The sequence below is a fragment of the Carica papaya genome, chromosome 8, assembly GCF_054855325.1.
Source record: "Carica papaya isolate Zhongbai chromosome 8, ASM5485532v1, whole genome shotgun sequence".
In the NCBI taxonomy this organism is placed as follows: Eukaryota; Viridiplantae; Streptophyta; class Magnoliopsida; order Brassicales; family Caricaceae; genus Carica; species Carica papaya.
This window is the reverse complement of record NC_142316.1, coordinates 3,764,742-3,784,956: the sequence shown is the minus strand read 5'-3', so window position 1 is coordinate 3,784,956 and position 20,215 is coordinate 3,764,742. Positions and strand designations below refer to the sequence as shown.

General features: G+C 34.4%; 3 protein-coding genes across 5 annotated transcripts; 2 read left to right on the top strand and 1 right to left on the bottom strand.

Annotated features, from left to right (window-relative positions):
- Window positions 1-447: 447 nt before the first annotated feature.
- LOC110806997 (uncharacterized) lies at window positions 448-1,033 on the top strand. Its single transcript, XM_022032013.2, has one exon. It carries the CDS (start codon window positions 590-592, stop codon window positions 857-859), a length of 270 nt encoding a protein of 89 aa, XP_021887705.1. The 5' UTR covers window positions 448-589; the 3' UTR covers window positions 860-1,033.
- A 3,413-nt stretch (window positions 1,034-4,446) lies between these two features.
- LOC110806973 (VQ motif-containing protein 25-like) lies at window positions 4,447-6,035 on the top strand. Its single transcript, XM_022031987.2, has one exon. The coding sequence runs from the start codon at window positions 4,912-4,914 to the stop codon at window positions 5,491-5,493; it is 582 nt and encodes a 193-aa protein (XP_021887679.1). The 5' UTR covers window positions 4,447-4,911; the 3' UTR covers window positions 5,494-6,035.
- An 816-nt stretch (window positions 6,036-6,851) lies between these two features.
- On the bottom strand, window positions 6,852-12,572 carry CNX2 (cofactor of nitrate reductase and xanthine dehydrogenase 2). 3 transcript variants are annotated; one of them, XR_015813938.1, is made up of 9 exons: window positions 12,444-12,572; window positions 12,208-12,281; window positions 10,996-11,619; window positions 10,644-10,811; window positions 10,364-10,555; window positions 8,808-8,876; window positions 8,407-8,492; window positions 7,116-7,173; window positions 6,852-7,035 (listed from the first exon to the last, which is right to left on the bottom strand). XR_015813938.1 is itself a non-coding variant. In XM_088209382.1 (8 exons), exons 2-7 carry the CDS (start codon window positions 12,271-12,273, stop codon window positions 8,409-8,411), a joined length of 1,203 nt encoding a protein of 400 aa, XP_088065508.1. In that variant the 5' UTR covers window positions 12,274-12,281; window positions 12,444-12,572; the 3' UTR covers window positions 6,852-7,173; window positions 8,407-8,408. The 3 variants fall into 3 exon arrangements, 2 of the variants coding, with proteins under 2 accessions (XP_088065508.1, XP_088065509.1); XM_088209382.1 differs by having other exon boundaries at window positions 6,852-7,173; XM_088209383.1 differs by lacking the exon at window positions 12,444-12,572 and having other exon boundaries at window positions 6,852-7,173; window positions 12,208-12,416.
- Between the last annotated feature and the right edge of the window lie 7,643 nt (window positions 12,573-20,215).

The following is a 20,215-nucleotide window of genomic DNA, read 5'->3' as shown; positions in this document are numbered from 1 at the left end:
GTTTGCCTGGTCGGAGGAATCCCAATACACGTACATGCATACACACATACAAATACGTGTATATGTATATATTTTGATCAACCATATACATAAATATACATGTATATAATTGCTCCCCATCATATACTTTAGCCGGTAATTTAAGACCACCACGGATGTTCTAAAGGATATAATATTTGTTATACATATATATATATATTGTATTATTTTTACACGTGTCATATTATATATATCTATATCAACATGAAGAGGATAAGATCCAACTAAGCTCATAAATAATTTATGCATTAGTTTATTTTTTTTTTAATTACACGTTTGGGAATTGTCTTTTCTTTTTTCTTTTTCTGAAAAGTTGGAAGAATTAATAAGTATGTATGGCTATGGCGGCTGTCTGGTCAGGTCAAACTTGGATTGCTTCCTTCTACTCTATAAATAACCAGATTCCATCATCAACTTTTCACCACTTACAAGATCTTCTTCATTACATACTTATAAGTACTTACCTTCATCTCCAACCAACAATATCAGAAAACCCATATATATACATACATAAAAGTTTTGGTTTTCAAGGCGCAGAGAGAAATTCAAGATGATAATGGAAAATGGTTTGGGAGATATGTTGATGAAAGTGGGGATGTTCGTGATGGTGCAAGCTCTGGTGTATCTCATCCTCTCAAAATCATCAAACATCTTTTCATCTTCAAAATCCAGCAACGGCTTCAGGACTGCTCGCTCTGCAAGTGTTCGTCGGATTCTCGCTCTTCTCAGGGATATACCAGCTGATCCCGAGCCTTCTCCTAAGTCATCATCTTCTTCTTCTTCTCCGGGCTCCATAAGACGCCTTCGTCATCAATCATGATCCCACATCCCAACCATCGAGCTAATACATATATATAGACTGTATTTTTAGAAAAAGTAAGGATTGATTATTCTTTCATTTTTCCCTGCGTTCGTTCTTTCTCTATTATATATATGGTTCTTTAATTGTAAAAACATTTCAATTTAATAATGACACAGTAGTTTGCTTACAAAACTTTGCAACTACCAATATATATGTATGTGTGTGTGTGTGTGTGTATATATTGCGGGAACATGTAGACAATTCTTCTTGCACTGTTTGGCATTGAATTTACATATAAGAATTATCTGGTACAGTTTGATAAACTTGTTCTCAAGCTAGTCTGATGATCATCAATATTATTACCTTGTTATTTTAAATCGATAAATTTTTTTTTTCCCAAGAGAATTGAAGTGAAAGAAATAGCAGAAAAAATCAAACAAAAAATTTGACAAAATTACTTCATTACCAATAAATCTTTTCCCTAAAGCTTGCTTAAAGAGAAGGGATTGAAATAATTTGTTGTTAAAGTCAATTCTCTTTATACAAGTAATTCCTTTAAAATTAAGTTGAAAGTAGATTATCGTACGTAGAAGGAAAATAATCATCGTAGAGGTCTTTTTAAGTTGAGTCGAGACATTTCAAATATTGTATGTGCACTATAACTGTAATATTTATATTGATCACTTGGTCCAATAAACTCATTATATTATAAATTGTATGGATACCTAATTTTAGTAAAAAAAAATTGATACTCAATTTAAAGTGAATAAATTAAGTATTATACTTAATCTCAAATATATAAATAAAATTTTATGGAAAGATGTATACAAGAAAGTTGTATGTATGATTCGAATGAAGATCTTTCATATCTTTCGAAATCTACCCTATAAAATGATGTCAATATAAATAATTTTAACCCTTATAAAAAGAAAATTAATTTTTGAATTTCTTTGATGCTTGTTTCATATTGAAGTACTGTAGAAGAAAAAACAATAAAACTTGATTTAATTTATCGTAATTAATTAATTAACATATTAGTTAACCGTATTCTGAAATATATAAAAAATTATTTATTTATCAAGTTACATATCGAGTATTGAAAAAGATTCAGCAGAAATTGAAAACATATCTATTATCTTCTGTACATCAAGCAATATCTGAACGAACTCCCAATATAACAATAAAAATAAGACATGTAAGTGGATCGACTCATCAAGACATGTTCTTTTATAACCCTAACCAAATTATATATATATATAGTAATTTTGTCCAATTTATAATATTCTATTAATTGTTCAATTTACTGTTACCCTATTCCCGTTTGTGTCTCAATATAAATTTGTTTTTTCGTATTAAAAGTCGTACTAGTTATATATAATTTTAGTTGCTTAGTTTGAAATATAAATTTAACAATCTTATTTAAATCATACCAAGTTAATTTTAAAAATTTAGGCCAACAACATACAAGTAGATTTATTCAAAAAAAATAAAATATCATAAATTTTCTAGGTTTAAAATTTATAAACATTGAATTTTTTACGTCGAATTTTAGAAAAAAAAAGATAAAAGTGAAATTATTATTTTGTATTTGTATTTTATATATTATAAAGTTTATGATAACTCTAAATAATATAAATTATTTTATACATTACAAAGTTTATGATAATTATAAATAATATACATTTTTTACATGACAAAAAATTTAAATATGTAGGATGTCAACTAGTTGCAAAATTAAATATCAAGAAGAAGAAGTTGAATTCCTATATAATAATTAGTTTACTTAAAGAAGAAGTATATATATACTATATATCTAAAACATTAGTGGAAAAATCCTAATTTTCTTGTAATTAAATATTTAATTAAATTAAATTAAATTAATTATCTCTTTCTGATCCATGCTCAGAATTCATCATTAAATTTATGGAGTTGAAAATCGTGATGGGTACCTCACCTCAAGCTACTGCAACCTTGATCTAATATACTTTTATATATAATGTAATATAATATATATATGCCACCATACCACAATTCATTTAAGTACAAAAGCATTAAAAAAAAACCAAAATCAATGCAAAAAAAAGAAAGGTTATATTATATAATATTAAAGTCAACTCAATTAAATGATCTTTGCTCCCTTCCTCATTAGCCAAATTAAGTCAATTTTTTTTTTTTAAAAAAAATTAGATCCAATTTTTAAATCTCTGTAATTATTTTAATTTAGAAAATTTAATCTCTATATAATATTATTTTTATTTAAAAATATAATAATATTTATTTTAATATGACGATTTTATTAATATATTAATTGATAACACCCAAAAAAATATTATCATTTTTTCTCTCACGATGAGTTAAATCATAAACAGATTTGAATTTGAATATGTGAAGATTACCTAGAATTCTAATAACATCTATGAAAAAATAGAGACAGTCGAGCATTAGTAATTAAAGATTGTTTTTCGTAGGTAGAAAAATAAACATTTTATTTTATTGTTTATGCATTAATATTAGTTTTAATTTTCTGATATTAATGAATTAAGTTTTTATTTTCATTGAATTAAACATTATAAGCCGAACATCAAAAACTTAAGTCAAATATTTTTTTATTACATCCAACTTGTGCTCAAAAATTTTGTTTAAGAAAATAAATAAATTCATTAACTCAAATTGTACCAAACACCATCCAATCCAAATAAAATAATTCTTGTATAATATTTAAGGAATAAAAAGTTTTTATAATCAAAGTATGTGACATCTAATTACAAATTTTATTGATAATGTATGATTTTAATTTTTATATAAAATTTAATATTATATTTTTTTTTTGATCTGGAATTAAAATATCACTCGAAAATAATAGCTTTTACTTGAAATATTAAATAATTGGGTGAGATGCAAATTTATGTTTGAAACCAAGTAGTTAGTTGGGGTACGTTTTACAAAATTCTGATTGAAATTACGAAGTGAATTTTGATTTTAATTCATTTTGATGGAAAACAGATATATGCATATATATATATATATATATGCATATGATACCGTACAAGTATGCATTGACAAATTCTTGATGATCAACAGAACGGATGCGTGGCTTACTGGGTCAGCTCACACACAAACATACTGTCTAGTGTTGGTTGCAAGTGAAGATCTCATCTTTCTGCAACACACATTGATTCCCATGTCCACATGGACTTCCATCATCATCATGCTCAAACCCTTTCTAACCTAAATCGCAAGGCCACCTCATGCATGAAGACGTACATGTGTGTATATATACATATATATGCGCATGGGTGATGATGTGCTTGCAGTTGCAGAGAGAAAGAGAGAGATGATCATCTTTTATGTATCCATCTGCTTGACAAAATCAAAATTAAAAAGTAGCTTCTTTAGATTTTATCTTCGTCTGAACTATTCATGTTTGATCATTTCCAGCGCGCGCATACTTCTCTAGCTAATATTAATTGTCAAGTGAAAAAAGAAAAATATATATGTATGTATGTATTATCTAGTGGATTTTTTATAACTACATCTAATTTTAGTTGCAAATTATATATTCAATATTCATCTATCTTTGAAATAGAAGAAAAGGCAGCATTAATTAAATTAAACCAAGGCTTATGTGCCGACAATTAATTAAAGCCCACTATGTAATTAAACTAAATCAGGATTTTAAGTTAATTACACTAATATATCAACGAAACAACCTGTATATATGTTTATTTTATTTATATATACCTATATCCTCTCTCCCTCCTGTTTAGTACAAGTAGCTGTCTATACATACTCACACACATATGTATACATATGCAAGTGTATATTATATATATTTGACCTTTGCCAAGTGAATATATGATTAATTTATACAGCCACTACTGCCATCCAAAAGACAGCTTTTACTTATCTTCTTTATCTCTATGCAATTTGAAATTTGCAGCATAGATATATAACCCACTATTCCAGTTTATACGTATATAAGTACCTATATATATATATGTATCTCCATCTGATATTTGAAACCACACCCACCATTAATTTGTTTCTTTCTTTACAAGACATAGAAGTTGATGGAAGAGTTGTTGAGCAAGGCTGTAGCAAATGAAAAATCTGGCAGCACCGGTAAAGTTTCTTCCAAGCTTGGCATGCACAAAGATTCACATGCCATCTCCAAATTGAAGCCAAAGATTCGCATCATCCACATCTTTGCTCCAGAAATCATCAAGACTGACGTCCAAAACTTTCGAGAACTTGTTCAGAGACTCACTGGCAAACCATCTGCAGATCGCAGAAGATCATCATCATCATCATCACCGTCCAAGAAGAAACTAAAGAAGCTGAAGCAGCAGCCTGTCATCCCCACGAAAAACTTGACCAGTTCCAGCTTCACTTTTCAAGAATATTCAAGTAGGGTTCATCATGATTCCATGCTGAATTTTAATGAGGTGCCCAGTTTGTTTAAGGTGGAAGAAAATGATAATGGATCATGGGAAGGTGGTCATGATGGGAGTAGTTCATCAAGTGGTAATTTCTTTGATGGATTCATAGATTTGGATGGTTTTATTCAAGAGTTAAGTGATGGATTTCCTTCACCAATACCTGTGAAATCTTCTCAGAGTAATTACATGGATTTATTTCAGTCGGAAGGTTAGTTTACACCACATATATTTTCCTTCATATGAGTGCCTAAACAAGAATGATTGATCACGATAATGTTCCTCCTCAAGGGATTCTGCAGGCTTGATCTATGGGTTTGTCTGTGTGCTTAATTTAATTATTCATGTGGTTTTGACTTCTGGTACATATATATATGCTGACAATACAACTGCAGCATTAATTTGTTTCTACAAATTTGTATTACAGATGGCTGAGTAACTAGGCTAGCTTCTGCATTTTTTAGCAGATCATATCTGGTGAACACATCTCCCTTGTTTATAAAAATTTACTACTTTAGTTTGGTCTTTGATGTAATTCTCATTAATTCTCATATATACTTATGCCTTTTTCTTATTGGATGCTACTTGCAGGACTTGCTTGTCTATCTTAATTAGTATACTTATGCCTTGTTTTATATGTGTGTGTGTGTGTATATATTTATTTATATATATTAATTGTACATGACGACATTGACTTGCAAATTAGTAGGTAGGTCAGCTCAAATTGATCAGTCAAAATGGGAAAACCATTGTTCCTATTTCAATGAAATAATGAATTTCTATCTTCCAGTCCAAGGTAAAAAAAAATATTCTATCTTCCAGTCCAAGGTAGAAAAAAAAAAAAAAGAAAAGTAGTTGCTTACTGCATTATCATTTGTCCAAGAAGATACAAATTACAAGTTCTTGAATTATATATATATATATATTATACTTTCAGCCGTATCCTCTCAATTTCTGTTTTTTTTCCTTCTCCCTTATCCTTCTGGGCAAGTAAACAATTTTTTACATTATCAACGACGACTTGTTTTCTGCATTTCTATGGACAAGGAGACACTGAACTTGTTTTTTTCCTTTTGGGCAAATAACAGTTTCCTTGAATTTCTACAGAGAGATGAGAAAGGGAGAATCTTTTGTAGCAACAAAACAAATTTCATTAACTTTTTTTTTTTTTTTTGGGCAAAACAGCCACAATTTCCTTGAATTTCTACACACAGAAAAGAAAGGGAGAATCTTTTATAGCAAGAAAACATACTTGATGAACTTTTTTTCCTGGGCAAAACAGCAACAATTTCCTTGAATTTCTACAGAGAAATGAGAAAGGGAGAATCTTTTATAGCAAGAAAACAGGTTTGATGAACTCCCTGCATCAATTCTCAATCAATCTGGCACTAGCTATAACTTCTGCAAAGATTCTATATATAAAAGATGTAGATGTATGTTATAGTCATCTACAAACCTGTGCAAGTCAGTGAAGTTAATGTCTGATGTCCTGTTGTTCAAGCTATTCACCTGGTGGTGAAACTTGAAAGTGACATTGTCTGTGGTTAAAGCAACCAAAGATACAAGAAAGCATATTCTAGAATAATTTAATTTCTCATTTCAAATTAACTTGAGGATAGAGATAAATTACAAGAATGTAATAATCTGTGTCATTGTGTCATGTAAAGACATTGATCACATCCTTTACTTGGGGATCCAGAAAGAAAAAAAACTCTTCTATAGTAAACTTGTCCAAGTCTTGCATTCCCTGCTAATATACTGCATCAACAGCTTCTAATTCAATTAAAGAAACTGCAAGCAGAGCTCAAAAGCAACCGGCTGTAAATCGGTATACATACCACAGCATCATCTGTATAAGAGAATGGTACTTTCTGATGCAAGTTAGCTCCATGGAACCTGGTAGGAAACAACACTCGGTGTCAATATCCCACACTTTTAAGTTCTTTTGGCTCACCGGGCATTCATCCATTCAGTATAGGGGAAAGGTTCAATCCATGCGGGTTAATCCTACCTCAAATTACTACCATGGAGAAAGAAGATCCCTTGGCTTAAATACCAAACATGGCTGACCTCAAAAACAATATCAAGAATGACAATTTAAATGGAAGAAGGGATCATATTCTAGATTCTCAAGAAATCACAAGTGAACCACAATAAATGGCAAAACAGCTTTAGGTGAATATCGTGAGGTGTTAAATCTTCACAATTTGAGAACACCTGAAAGGTGCTGAATCTTCCTCCTAAAAATTCCAAGATCTTTGGCTAGGTCTATCTTTTGGGGCTTAATGATTACAGTTCCCAAAAAAGGAGAAATCATAGATATAGTTTTCTTCTTTTATCAGTTATCCTATGATAAAGAGTGCACAGCCCAGGCTCGGACTCAGAAAGAGCAATAGAAGTATTAACCATCTAATTAATAGATGGTTTATACTTATGATGTAGTTGATCTCTTATGAAGTGAACAAAGACAACTTATTTATAACCATACACCAGTGACACCCTTAAGTGCCTTGTAAAAAATTTACTTCTTTTGCGACTAAAAAAGGTACATGCCAAAATATCCAGATTGTTTTAATATCATCAAGGCACCTTCATTTTGCAATGTTTACACAATAAACATTCCAATATGCAAAGAAGCTCCAAGCACAGTAAACCACAAATAATTTATAACATGGCTTTCAAATGGTAAGTACTATAACAAAACCATCATATTAGCGAACTATCACTGATAATTTTCCCTTTTTATTTTAACTGGAGCCAGAATATGTGCAAAATGCAATGCTCTTTGATATTTTATCCAGAGTTGTTTATTCCTCTAGACCTTTTCCAGATAAAAATTTTGTATACACCCTCCTTTCTAAATATGGATTGGCACTCCCTCGAAATGGTCTCTAATAAATTCCTTCATGATCATTATATCCAGAGAAAATTATCAAAAACTAAGAAGGCAAAACCATTTAGCACAGACATGGTGCAAGTCTCAACCTATCTTTAAATATGCTGATACCATATTTTTCTTAGAAGCAACTCTTCCATCATTCCTATAGTTGAAATAAACAATTCGAACAGCATTCTACAGACAATGTCTGGAAGAGTACGCACATGAGCTAAGAACTTGAAAGCACCAACCTTTAGCCACCGATATGTATCATAGGTCTATTTGCCGTCTTTGCAATGTCAAACATTCCAGCATGTGAAGCCTTTTTCCTCTTGACCTGAAGAAACCAAGAAGAAAAAGAATAAAATGACATTTTCAGGAAAAATTCAAAAAAAAATTTGAAAGCTCAAGAGGATGATTATAGTTACATTATCATACAATGATTTAGTAAAAACAAATTAATGTTACTATGTCCATTATCTAGTTGACAAACTGCCTGTTATCTGAAAACCTAGAGTAATCTTCTCAGAGATTAAATTATAACCCGTGTAACTTACAGAAATACTAGAATTCCAAAAATTAAAGAAATAATAATAATAATAAATAAGTATAGGTAGCAAAATCCATCATGAAAAAATTTTAAACTGCATACCGCAGCTCCAATTATTTCCCTAAGCCCCTGATCATCAGCACCACAACGGAGTGGATCTCTTAGGCTAACCTGTCAAGAAAACAACTTTATAAGAATGAAGACATTGTTGATAGTTCTGCTTTGTGCAACCAAAGGCAAAGAACATAAGCGAAATCCTATACAAACATTAATTTAAGATTGACCTTACCAAGGCTAGCAATCAGTAATTTTCTTTCACTCATTGTTGTCTCATATAGTTGCTTCAATCTATTTCAGGCATGCAAAGGAGCTACATGGTGAATGAACCAGTGAAACAAAGCTTTGTATTTGAATGTTTAGAACTGCCGAATAATGTAATATCATTTTGGTAAAGTTAGTTGATATCTTCTTTCTACATTTTTTAAAAAACCAATCATTCCTGCTTCTATTGTAGTATAAAACTCCTGTGTCCTCTTATCCAAAAAAATACTCATTTTGTCTTGTGATGAAGAAAATTTCCATATCATCAGTTATGATTTCTTTTGTACATGGGTTACACTCCCTTGGTGCACTGTTATCATTTTTTATGTTTTCCTCTGAAAAGAGTCATCAGCTATAATTACTCACAAAGAAGTTCATTAAGTTTTTCTTTTTCCCAATGAGAGAAAATGAACACCATCTTATTTACTCTTCTCTTGCTTTTTTTCATTTGTTAAAGAGATCTTCTGTCCATTGGGCAAGTATGTAAAAGAGCGCGTAGCTTTTCCATCTTAAAATCAATGAAGCAATAGCAGCAGTGAAATTCTAAAGGCCCCGGGTGGAGCCATGAGAAATTTCCTAAGGGCATGATCTACAGAAGTATCAGCAAACCAAAACTGTAATCAGTCAGCCCCAATTAACTGAGATGAAGCACAATTTTTTTATGAGCAACTTTGAGAGGGTCTATTGTTATGGTTAGAAGCATTAAATGGGACAAAAAGATGAAATATACCATGATGAAGAACTGCAAATTAAATAATTCTCACATGTCAAAACCCAGAGGAGATAATAACATAAAGTGATAAAAAGATCAACCATGCCATGAAACAGAACTAGTGATAAACAGAAGAAACATAAACATAAAGGAAAAAATAGTTGTAGTAGTCAACAGCCAAAAGGAAATCACTAAAAGTACTTGTTAGATCATGAAAAAAGAACGCTGTGGTATTTGGCAGCTGACACCAAAATGTTGGGAGGCCAAGTTTCAAAAAAGTTCCCACTAGGAGATTAAAGCTCTTAGGACTTCCGGCAACAAGCAGTTAATAAATCCGAATAATGAACATTTTTGCATCAGGAGCAGAATGACTGCACAAGTTTTTCTTGAATATATGTTTGGTTTTGTAAGCAGAATGGACTTTTTCAAAGAAAAAAAAAATCTTTCCCAAAGGCAATATAGCTTAAGCCAAAGCATGATATGCAGATAGCTAAAACAAGAGGCAATAATTTCCAACCACAATTTCTCTATGAAGTAGCTGATAAAACCAACTTATAGACAATTGTACACTAAATACAAGTACAAGCACAAAATAACTGGAAAAAGAAAAAAAAATGTAGTTCACCTCAGAAGGGCCAAAGAGGCAAACTTTAAAGTTTCCATCAGCCAGAAGTCTTAATCTATTGCAACCCGCACAAAAATGCTCAGTCATTGATGTAATGAAAGATACAGTACCACAATGCCCATCTATCTTGAAATTCTTGGCGGTGTCAGTTGGGTGATCCTGCAGTCTCTTTAAGTCTGAAAATTTCTTTACCTGTTTAGCACAATGAGCAGGTGAGGGAACATATGAAGGGTTGTTCAGAATTGTTGACACAAGGTTACCGGCAAGAGTTGTACCTTACCACTATATGGAACATTTCTGAGTAAGACACAAGTTTCTTCACATTCCAAACATTTCCATCAAAGGGCATAAACTCAATGAACCGAACATTAATTGGCTTTTCCCGTGTCAAGTCCACAAAATCACAGATCTCATCATCATTAAATCCACGCATCACAACACAGTTCACCTAAAAGCAACAAAAGCATATGTAAATGTTAGCTTTGTACCACAAAAAGCTAAACTAAGAAAAACTAAACTCAACAGTTAGGAAGGAGATAAATAATTGTTTAAGGTCTTCTTTAGGTCTCATTGTGCAGTTGGGAAGATGGGAAAAGAGACGAAAAGCATGAAATAATGAAGTGCATCCATACTTTGACAGGATTGTATCCGAGGGCTATAGCTGCATCGATAGAGTTCATAACCTTTTCATGTCCTTTACGCCTTGTAAGAAATTCAAATTTTGCAGGGACCAAAGTATCTAAACTAATATTTATGGAAGTAAGGCCACATTCTTTCAGCCTTGGAAGTTTTCTTGCAAGAGCAATCCCATTGGTGGTCATTGCCAGTGTTTTAAGTCCTTTCAAGTTGGACAGCTGCAAACAAATTTCCTCGATATCCTTCCGAATAGTTGGCTCACCACCAGTTAAACGAATTTTGTTGACCCCAGAAGTAACAAAGAGATTAGCCAAATGGACAATTTCAGCTTGTGAAAGCAGTTGTGGGTTAGGAGTAAGCTCCACTCCCTCAGCCGGCATGCAGTACTGACACCGTAAATTGCAACGTTCTGTCAATGATATCCTCAGGTAACTGTGCATCCGTCCAAATGAATCAATTAACATATCAGAGACAGGTGTATTGTCTTTCAGCTGATCTTCAGACAACTTGGCACAAGAAGTTGCATAAGTCTTACCCAGAGCTCCAGCCAGATAACCACCAGATAAACCTTCACCTGAACCACTTTTGGATACCAAGCAGGACCCAACTTCAGAATTGACCTGTTATGCAAACACAAAAATGAAGTATCCTTAAGAATGTCACCAACATAATATGTGCTTGAGTTTCAAGCAGAACACCAGGGACAGGGCAACAGCAAAATCATCCAGGCAGCACACTGAATTTGGCATTAATACTATAATGTGTTTGGAAAATTCAGACTCTATTAATACTATAAATATCAATATGAAGGCTATGTTTAGACTGAATTATGCCATAAGAAAGGCGTAGAATGAATTTGCAGCTTCGCATCTTCATATTCTGAACATAAAAATATGGAGTTACAAATGAACTTCACAGTCTTGTGAAATTCATTTGTTCCAAACATATTGTAAGGTTTGAGTTGTGTCTACTAGATGGTTACAATATAATACTACCAAAAACAAAATCCAAAGAGAAGAGATTCATAAACAAAACATATGTGACCTTCCTAATCCTAACGTAGACAAAGGAGAAAAAAGGAAATTACAGCAGGAAATAAATGAATATAATCTTTGAATATCAGTCAACCGCAAATAATTTAAAAGCAGAAAACCCAACATAAGAAATGCAAAACTAAATAAATTAAATTACTGATAAAACAAATATACCAAGAAGAAATTGAGATTCCTGAAACCGACGTGCCAGTCAGCGATTTTAGATAGATACCTCCTCATCCTCAAAGCTGCAACCACAGAAAAACTGTTTAAAGACCACCCAAAACGATCAAGACATCCTTTTTCTTATAAACCCAGGAAAAAGAAAGGGAGAATTTAAAAGGGTAACGATTAAATTCGAATACTTGGAACAAGCATAAAAGTGAAGAAGAAAAAAGAAAAAAGGTGACCTTTCGTAGTTGTATGGAACTATTCATTACTGGGAATGAAAAGAAACTATTTTGAAAATGAAGGGAAGAGACAAGAGAAAATATATATGTATATGGCAAATTTGGTCCCCCATGATACTTAACCTTGTTCGAATCTCTTTAGATAAATTAATTTTTATACTTTTTAAAAAATATGTAATTTAATTCTTTTCTTTAATATTTTATTAAAAGCATTAATAATTATATTTATATATTAAATTTGACAATATGTAATATTTTATTTATTATTTTTTTACACATAACACTTAATATTGTTAATTTTTTTTATTTCTCATGTGCTTCGATTGGAAATTCACTTCATTGAAACAAAGGCCTCTTAAAAAGGTGATGCAAAATGTCGTTGTATCGAGAAGGGAGAAGGGATAATCTTTCGGTGCGAGGTAAAATGAAAATCATATCAATTTTATAATTAACATATATTAAAAGATAAAATTTTAATATATTTTAGTTTGAAATTCGGATCTAAATCTCATTTTTATTCTATTATTCATATGATATGATCGAATTTTAATCTGATTAATGTTTATAAATAAAATATTATTATATTAATATTTTTTCTTATAAAAAATAAAAACTTAAAACATAAATTTATCTCTTCTTATAAGTAAAAAAATTTTATAATCTTTAACTTATATATATTTTATGTACCAATTTAACACCTAATTGAATGAATTTATGTGATATGCAATACAATATAGATAAATCTCAAAAATTAAGTTTCTAAAAATTGAACTAGTAACATAGCTAAAGTTTCAATAAATTTAAAATAAATGTTATTTTATCATATTTTTGTTACAGAAAATTAATTTTTCTTAAGAGATAAGATAAATTTTTTTCCATATAATTAATGTGATTTGCTTAGTTGTATTGGAATAAGAGATATTTTGTATACAAAATTATAATAAGACATTATATATATATATATATATGTGGAACCAGAGTGGGTTTGAAACTTCCAAATCCTCTCTAAAAGATAATTAAAGTACAAAAGCGTAATAAAAATTTAGGGTTTACATTCCTTACACAAATAACTAAAAATACCAAACGGTGTTACGAAATTCACCATTTTGAAAAAACACAAGAAATAAAGAAATAAACAAAAAATAAAGAAACCTAATATTTACTCGCAATCATCTTGCGGATTGGGCTCTGTAACTTGATCATCTTAATTTAAAATAGTTAAATAAAAAATAAGCTATACTAACCATGTAAGGATATCACATTATATTACTGACACGGAAGTAAAAATTAGTATAAAATAAAAAAAAATACTAATAGAGCATTAAATTTAGCAACTCATTTATTAATCATAAAAATTATTTACCGTTCACTTACCGTAATGAAATTTATAAAAATAATTTATACAGACAATAATATTATACAGATCATGATTGCATGTATAATCAGCAATCATAACACATATTATAAATCTATATTCATCATCAATAAATTAAATAATAACTATCACTCTTTTTACCAGCCTGCTGGTATCCATGGCAGTTCATATGGATGTCTCCGCTACACGTGAATCCTTTCATTTAACATTCTTAATTACGGATCGTCCCCATACCTCGTCCGGTATAAGCACTAATTTACCAAACCTCAATACTCCGTCCGGTATGATGGTGAAGTGGGTCGTCCCCATACCCCCGTTCGGTATGAGCGTCAATTTACCAAATCTCCATACCCCGTCCGGTATGAGACAACGTTCACGGTAGGGTTCTCTATGTCTCCGGTCTGTCCATCATCTCCTAGGATATCTAGTAAGGCTGTCGTTTCATCTATTCATTTCATTACACAATTTTTTTATTTAGCTTTAACCTCTATTTTTTCAATTCAACCGTAAACACGTAAAATAACAATACATGCATCCAAAATCATAAAATCAATTAATAAGGTACTAACATGCATTTGAACTGTAAAATAATTAACAAAGCAATAGTAGAGAATTCCAGTTATGGCTCCATTAACAATCCGTAATTAATTATGTACATTTTTTAAATTCACATAAATATTGTATTATTATTTATTTACACTTCAATTTTATGATAGGGAATAGGGTGATGAATTCTTACTTGATTTGATGCCAAAAAGTTAAGTTGCTTGACTGCACATACGGGTGATTCTTGGATTTCTTGAATTTTTCTTCAAAAATTAAAACGCACTAATAGTACCTACAAATGTCCCAAACAAACCCAAAATCAGTCCTCGGACCCATTTGACCAATTTTGAAATTCTAGCACAGCGGCTTCGCCGTGCTCCAGCGACGGTGCCGCCGCCTGTGGCTGCGGTCCGCCTCAGGTTGGCTATTTTTGATTATTTTCGGTCGATTCTGGATCGATCCCTAGGAGAAAATACGTTAAAGAGCCTAGATTGGCCCCAAAAAAAATCGAAACTCACCAGTAGTGGGGCTCTCTGGTGCGACGGCTCCTTCGGCTCACGTTGCAGTTGGGTATTTTGCTCTGGTCAACTTGTAGAGAAGGATACGGTGATCATAATGGTAAAAAAATTACACATAACGGGAATCGGGAAGGGCCTCATCGGAGGCATTTTGTGAAATTTCCCATAGCGGTGCTGTTGGGCTTCGCCGACGTGTTTCGACCAATTGGCTAATCTTTTTACTCCAATTTGGCCATGGGTGTGCTTAAATTGAATGTCAAGCAAAAAATTTTTTTTTTACCTTTTTTGGTAGTCGAAAAAAGCTCCGGTGCCGCGGCGAGTAGTGGCAGTGTCCTTTCGGCGGCCAGGTTTTCTTCTCCGGCGAGGGGGGTGTGGCGGCTAGGGTTAGGGTTTGGTGTGGATGGGGGTTATTTATATCCGTCTGCTTTTGATCTAGGTTGTCCATCGCGTTTAATTTGGACCGTCCATCGCGTTTGATCTGGACCGTCTAACCGCGATTAAATAGAGAATGAATTTGGGCCGTTCATCGCGATTCAATCTGGATCGTCCATCGGGATCCACTATGGGCCATCCGATCACGTTCAAATCTGACCGTCCAATCGCGTTTGGGAGGAAACACATCTGGGCCGTCCGTGCGCGCGGCAACGGATTTAGGCTGTTGGATCGCGGGCACACGAATCACCTGCATGCCCTCCCGCGTGGCATCGCGTCAGCGTCCGCTGCCACGCGGCGCGTCCTGATTTATCAGGCCTGCTGACTGAGCTTCTGACGTTGCAAAACTTCTCTAAATTATATTTTGACCCATGTTTTCTGATTTTTTTTTCAAAAACATCCACATAATCCAAATTTTTACATATTTTTCCCAAAATTATTTTCAATTAAATCATCTATCAATTTTACTTTATTTTTACTCTAAATTAAAATTAAAAAATTGAAAAATTAAGAATTTATATTTATAATTAAACCCTAAATTACAAAAAAATTAATTTAGGGTGTTATAACTCTCGCCCTTTTAAAAGAAATTTGGTCCCTTAAATTTGTCTCTCTTACTCTAAATCAAACAGGTGGGAATATTTGACTCTGAAGTCTGATTCTCCCTCTCATGTTGCCTCTCTTGATGTGTTGTTCTGCCATAAGACCTTAACAAAAGAAATTTCTCGGTTGCGGAGTAATCTGCTCTTTTGGTCCATAATGTCGACCAGTACTTCTTCATATGACAGATCCACCTGGAGTGAAAGAGGCTCGTGGGCCAAGATGTGAGAGGGGTCTGGTTAATACTTACGTAGCATGGACACATAAAACATATTATGGACCTTGAAAAGTTCTAGAGGTAATGCTAGTCTGTAGGCAGCAATACCAATTCTGTTTAAGATTTCAAATGGTGTAATAAATCAGGGATTCAATTTCCCCTTCTTGCCGAACCTATTGATTCTCTTGAAATGAGTGGCATTGAGGAACTGTTTGATTTACCATTCACTTACCGTAATGAGATTTATAAAAACAGTCTATACAGACAATAATATTATACAAATCATGATTTCATATATAATCAGCAAACATAACACATATTATAAATCTATATTCATCATCAATAAATTTGTAATAGCCCCGGAAATTTAAATTAAATATATATATTAAAAATGTCAAATGCGGAAGCGTGATAAAAATTTTGATTAACATCCCTTACACTAAAACCAAAAACGTGCTCAAAATATAAAAGAACAAACTAACTAAAAGAGAAACTCGAAAATAAAAACTATAAATATAACTACAGAGTCTTTAGGCGTCCCCTTCACCGTCTTCCTACAGAACGAGTTCGGGAACAATGTCCTCCTGATCTGAAATGGTTAAATAAGGAATGAGCTACACCAGCCCAGTAAAGACATCATACTATCTCACCGCCACGGAGGTAAAGGTTGGTAGAAAACACAAAAAGACCAATGGAGCATAATTTATAACAAATTCTTTTATCAATAATAAAATCCTTTACTGTCCACTTATCTCGGTGAAGTTCATAAAACAACATACGAAAGCAATAACATTATCATCATCATGAAATCATATAAACTGTATAACATAATACTTACCACGTCTTTGCATTTCAATCATTACACAATATATTTTTCCTCATTTACCAGCCTACTAGTATCCATGGGGATCCATAGGGGTCCCGCTACTCGTGAACCCTTAACATTTGTAATCAGATTCCAGGGCCGTCCCCATACCCCGTCCGGTATGGGCGCCAAAACCATAAACCTCAATACCCCGTCCGGTATGAGGGTGAAACGGGCCGTCCCCATACCCCGTCCGTTATGGGCGCCAAAACACATAAAGTCTTCATACCCCGTCTAGTATGAGAGACCACAATCCTGGTAGGGTTCCCTACGGACCCGGTCCGTCCACCATCTCCCAGGATATCTAGTCAGGCTGACTACATTATCCAATTATCAATTTACGTAACCTTTTATTCCATTTTTCCTCAGTCAGCATCATCAAATCACACACAAACAGGCAAACCAGTAATTTATGCCAAACAAGACAACACACAACATCGGGTTCTCAGTCATTCAACCCATAATCAATAAAACAGTGAAATATACACACGAAACTATGAAATGAAAACATCAGATCTCATACTGCATTTAAAACTGTAAAATAGGACAAACAACAGCTGACCGACAAACACACCAGACTCGAGCTCCATTAGCGACCTTAAACAATTTCACACATCTATTGATTCATGAAATACCGTTTTATCATTTATTGAACTTTAATACCGTGATAGGAAATAGGGTGAGGGGTCCTTACTTGTTTCGGGGTCTGAATACGTCTCTACAGTGCGCCTACAGGCTGTCCCTAATTTTTTCTGAATTTTTCTCGGGGAACTGAAACACACTACTAGTACCTGCACGTGTCCCAAAAAATCTCAAATTAGACCCAGGGCCCCTTTCAGCCAATATCGCAATTCCGGCACAGCGGCTTCGTCGTGCTCCGGCGACGGCGGCGGCGATTCGCCTCGGGTTGATCGTTTTCGACCGTTTTAGGCCGAATTCAGCCACGCTTGCATCGGTCCCTGCGATAGTACAACCCTAGGGCCCTCGGTGGGCCGAAAAATCACGAAAAACTGAAACTTACTGGCGGCGGTGCTCTCGGGTGCAGCGGCTCCTCCGGCGTGAGTCACGTTTTGATGTTTGGCTCTGATCAACCTGTAGAGAAAAGAACGGTGATCACAGTGGTATAAAATTTGCATCAAACAGAGGCCGGGAAGGGCCTCATCGGAGGCAAAAACCGAGGAGGGGCGCGGCAGCGCCGCTGGGTTTCGGCTGAGTTTTTCGACCGTTTGGCCGGTGGTTTGGCTCCGGTTTGGGCATAGGCGGACTCGGGGTCGAAAAACGAGCAAGGGGAGAAAAATTACCTCGATCGGCGGTCGGAAACTTCCCTGGTGCGGCGGCGGGTGGCGGCGGCCGGCTCCTCCGGCGACTGCTTCTTCTTCTCCGGCGAGCACTGGCGGCTAGGGTTTCTTTGGTCAGGTGTGGGTGGGGGTATTTATACCCTTCGCCTTTTAATCTTGACCGTCCATCAAGATTGAATCTGGGCCGTCCGTACGCGTGAATTTAGGCCGTCCATGCGCGTGAATCTGGGTCGTCCGTGCGCGCGGGAACAGATCTGGGCCGTCCGATCGCGCGCACGCGGATCATCCTCGTGGCCCGTCCCCTGGCCAGCTGTCCTTGCCACGCAGCGCGTCCTGGTTGGTCGGGGCTGCTGACCGGGCCGCTGACGTGGCTGCTGACGTGGTGCTGATGTGGCACAATTTTTCTAAATTACGTTTTGACCTCCGGTTTCCGATTTTCTTTTCAAAAATACCCCCATAATCCATGCGCGTGAATCTGGGTCGTCCGTGCGCGCGGGAACAGATCTGGGCCGTCCGATCGCGCGCACGCGGATCATCCTCGTGGCCCGTCCCCTGGCCAGCTGTCCTTGCCACGCAGCGCGTCCTGGTTGGTCGGGGCTGCTGACCGGGCCGCTGACGTGGCTGCTGACGTGGTGCTGATGTAGCACAATTTTTCTAAATTACGTTTTGACCTCCGGTTTCCGATTTTCTTTTCAAAAATACCCCCATAATCCAAATTTTCACCCATTTTTCCCAAAATCAATTTCAATTAAATCCAAATAATATTTTTACCCAATTTTATCATTATTATTATTTTTATTAAATTAAATTAAATTAAATTAATCAATTAAAATTTCAATAATTACAAAATAAACTAAATTAAATAAATTAAAAATTAATAATAATAATAATAAAATTAATGGGTGTTACAAAATCAAATAATAACTATCACTCTTTTTACCAGTCTGTTGGTATCCATGGGGGTTTATAGGGATATATTTGCTATATGTGAACTCTTTTATTTAATATTCTCAATTACGGGTCGTCCCCATACCCGTCCGGTATGAGCGCCAATTTACTAAACGTTAATACCCCGTCCGCTATGAGGGTGAAGCGGATTGTTCCCATACCCCATCTGGTATGAGCGCTAATTTATCAAATCTTCATATCCCGTCCGATATGAAAAAACATTCACGGTAGGGTTCCTTATGTCTCCAGTCCGTCCATCATCTCCCAAGATATCCAGTAAGGCTGTCATTTCATCTATTCATTTTATCACACAATTTTTCGTTTACTTTTAACCTCAATTTTTTCAATTCAACCATAAACACGTAAAACAACAATACATGCATCCAAAGCCATAAAATCAATTAATAAGGCACTAACATGCATTTGAATTGTAAAACAATCAACAAAGCAACAGTATAGAATTTTCAGTTATGGCTCCATTAGCAATCCGTAATTAATTATGCACATTTTTTAAATTCACACAAATATTGTATTATTATTTATTTAGACTTCAGTTTTATGATAGGGAATAAAGTGAAAGATCCTCACTCGATTTGATGGCTGAAAAGCTAAACTGTTTGACTGCGCCTATGGGCGATTCCCAGGTTCTCTGAATTTTTCTTTGGAAATTAAAACGTACTAATAGTACCTATAAATGTCTCAAACAAATCCAAAATAAGTCTCGGGGCCTACTTGGCCAATTTCAGAATTCCAGCACGGCGGCTTCGTCGTGCTCCAGCGACGATGCCGCTGCCCACGGCAGCGGTCCGCCTTGGGTTGGCTGTTCTCGACCGTTTTTGACTGATTCTAGATTGATCCCTGTGAGAAAACACGTTAAAGGACCTCAGTTAGCAAAAAAAATACAAAAAATCGAAACTCACTAGTGGCGGGGCTCTCCGATGCGGCTGCTCCTCCAGCTCATGTTGCAGTTCGG

What these genes read in the sequence shown, in the direction of transcription:
- LOC110806973 (XM_022031987.2), top strand. Translation starts at nt 4,912, where the DNA reads ATGGAAGAGTTGTTGAGCAAGGCTGTAGCAAATGAAAAATCTGGCAGC.
- CNX2 (XM_088209382.1), bottom strand. Translation starts at nt 12,273, where the DNA reads ATGAGGAGGTATCTATCTAAAATCGCTGACTGGCACGTCGGTTTCAGG. An exon ending in GCCTCTTTGGCCCTTCTGAG is followed by an intron (nt 8,877 to 10,363) that starts GTGAACTACATT and finishes TTTTCTTGACAG; the next exon opens with GTTAGCCTAAGAGATCCACT. An exon ending in GGGAAATAATTGGAGCTGCG is followed by an intron (nt 8,493 to 8,807) that starts GTATGCAGTTTA and finishes TGGTTTCTTCAG; the next exon opens with GTCAAGAGGAAAAAGGCTTC.
- LOC110806997 (XM_022032013.2), top strand. Translation starts at nt 590, where the DNA reads ATGATAATGGAAAATGGTTTGGGAGATATGTTGATGAAAGTGGGGATG.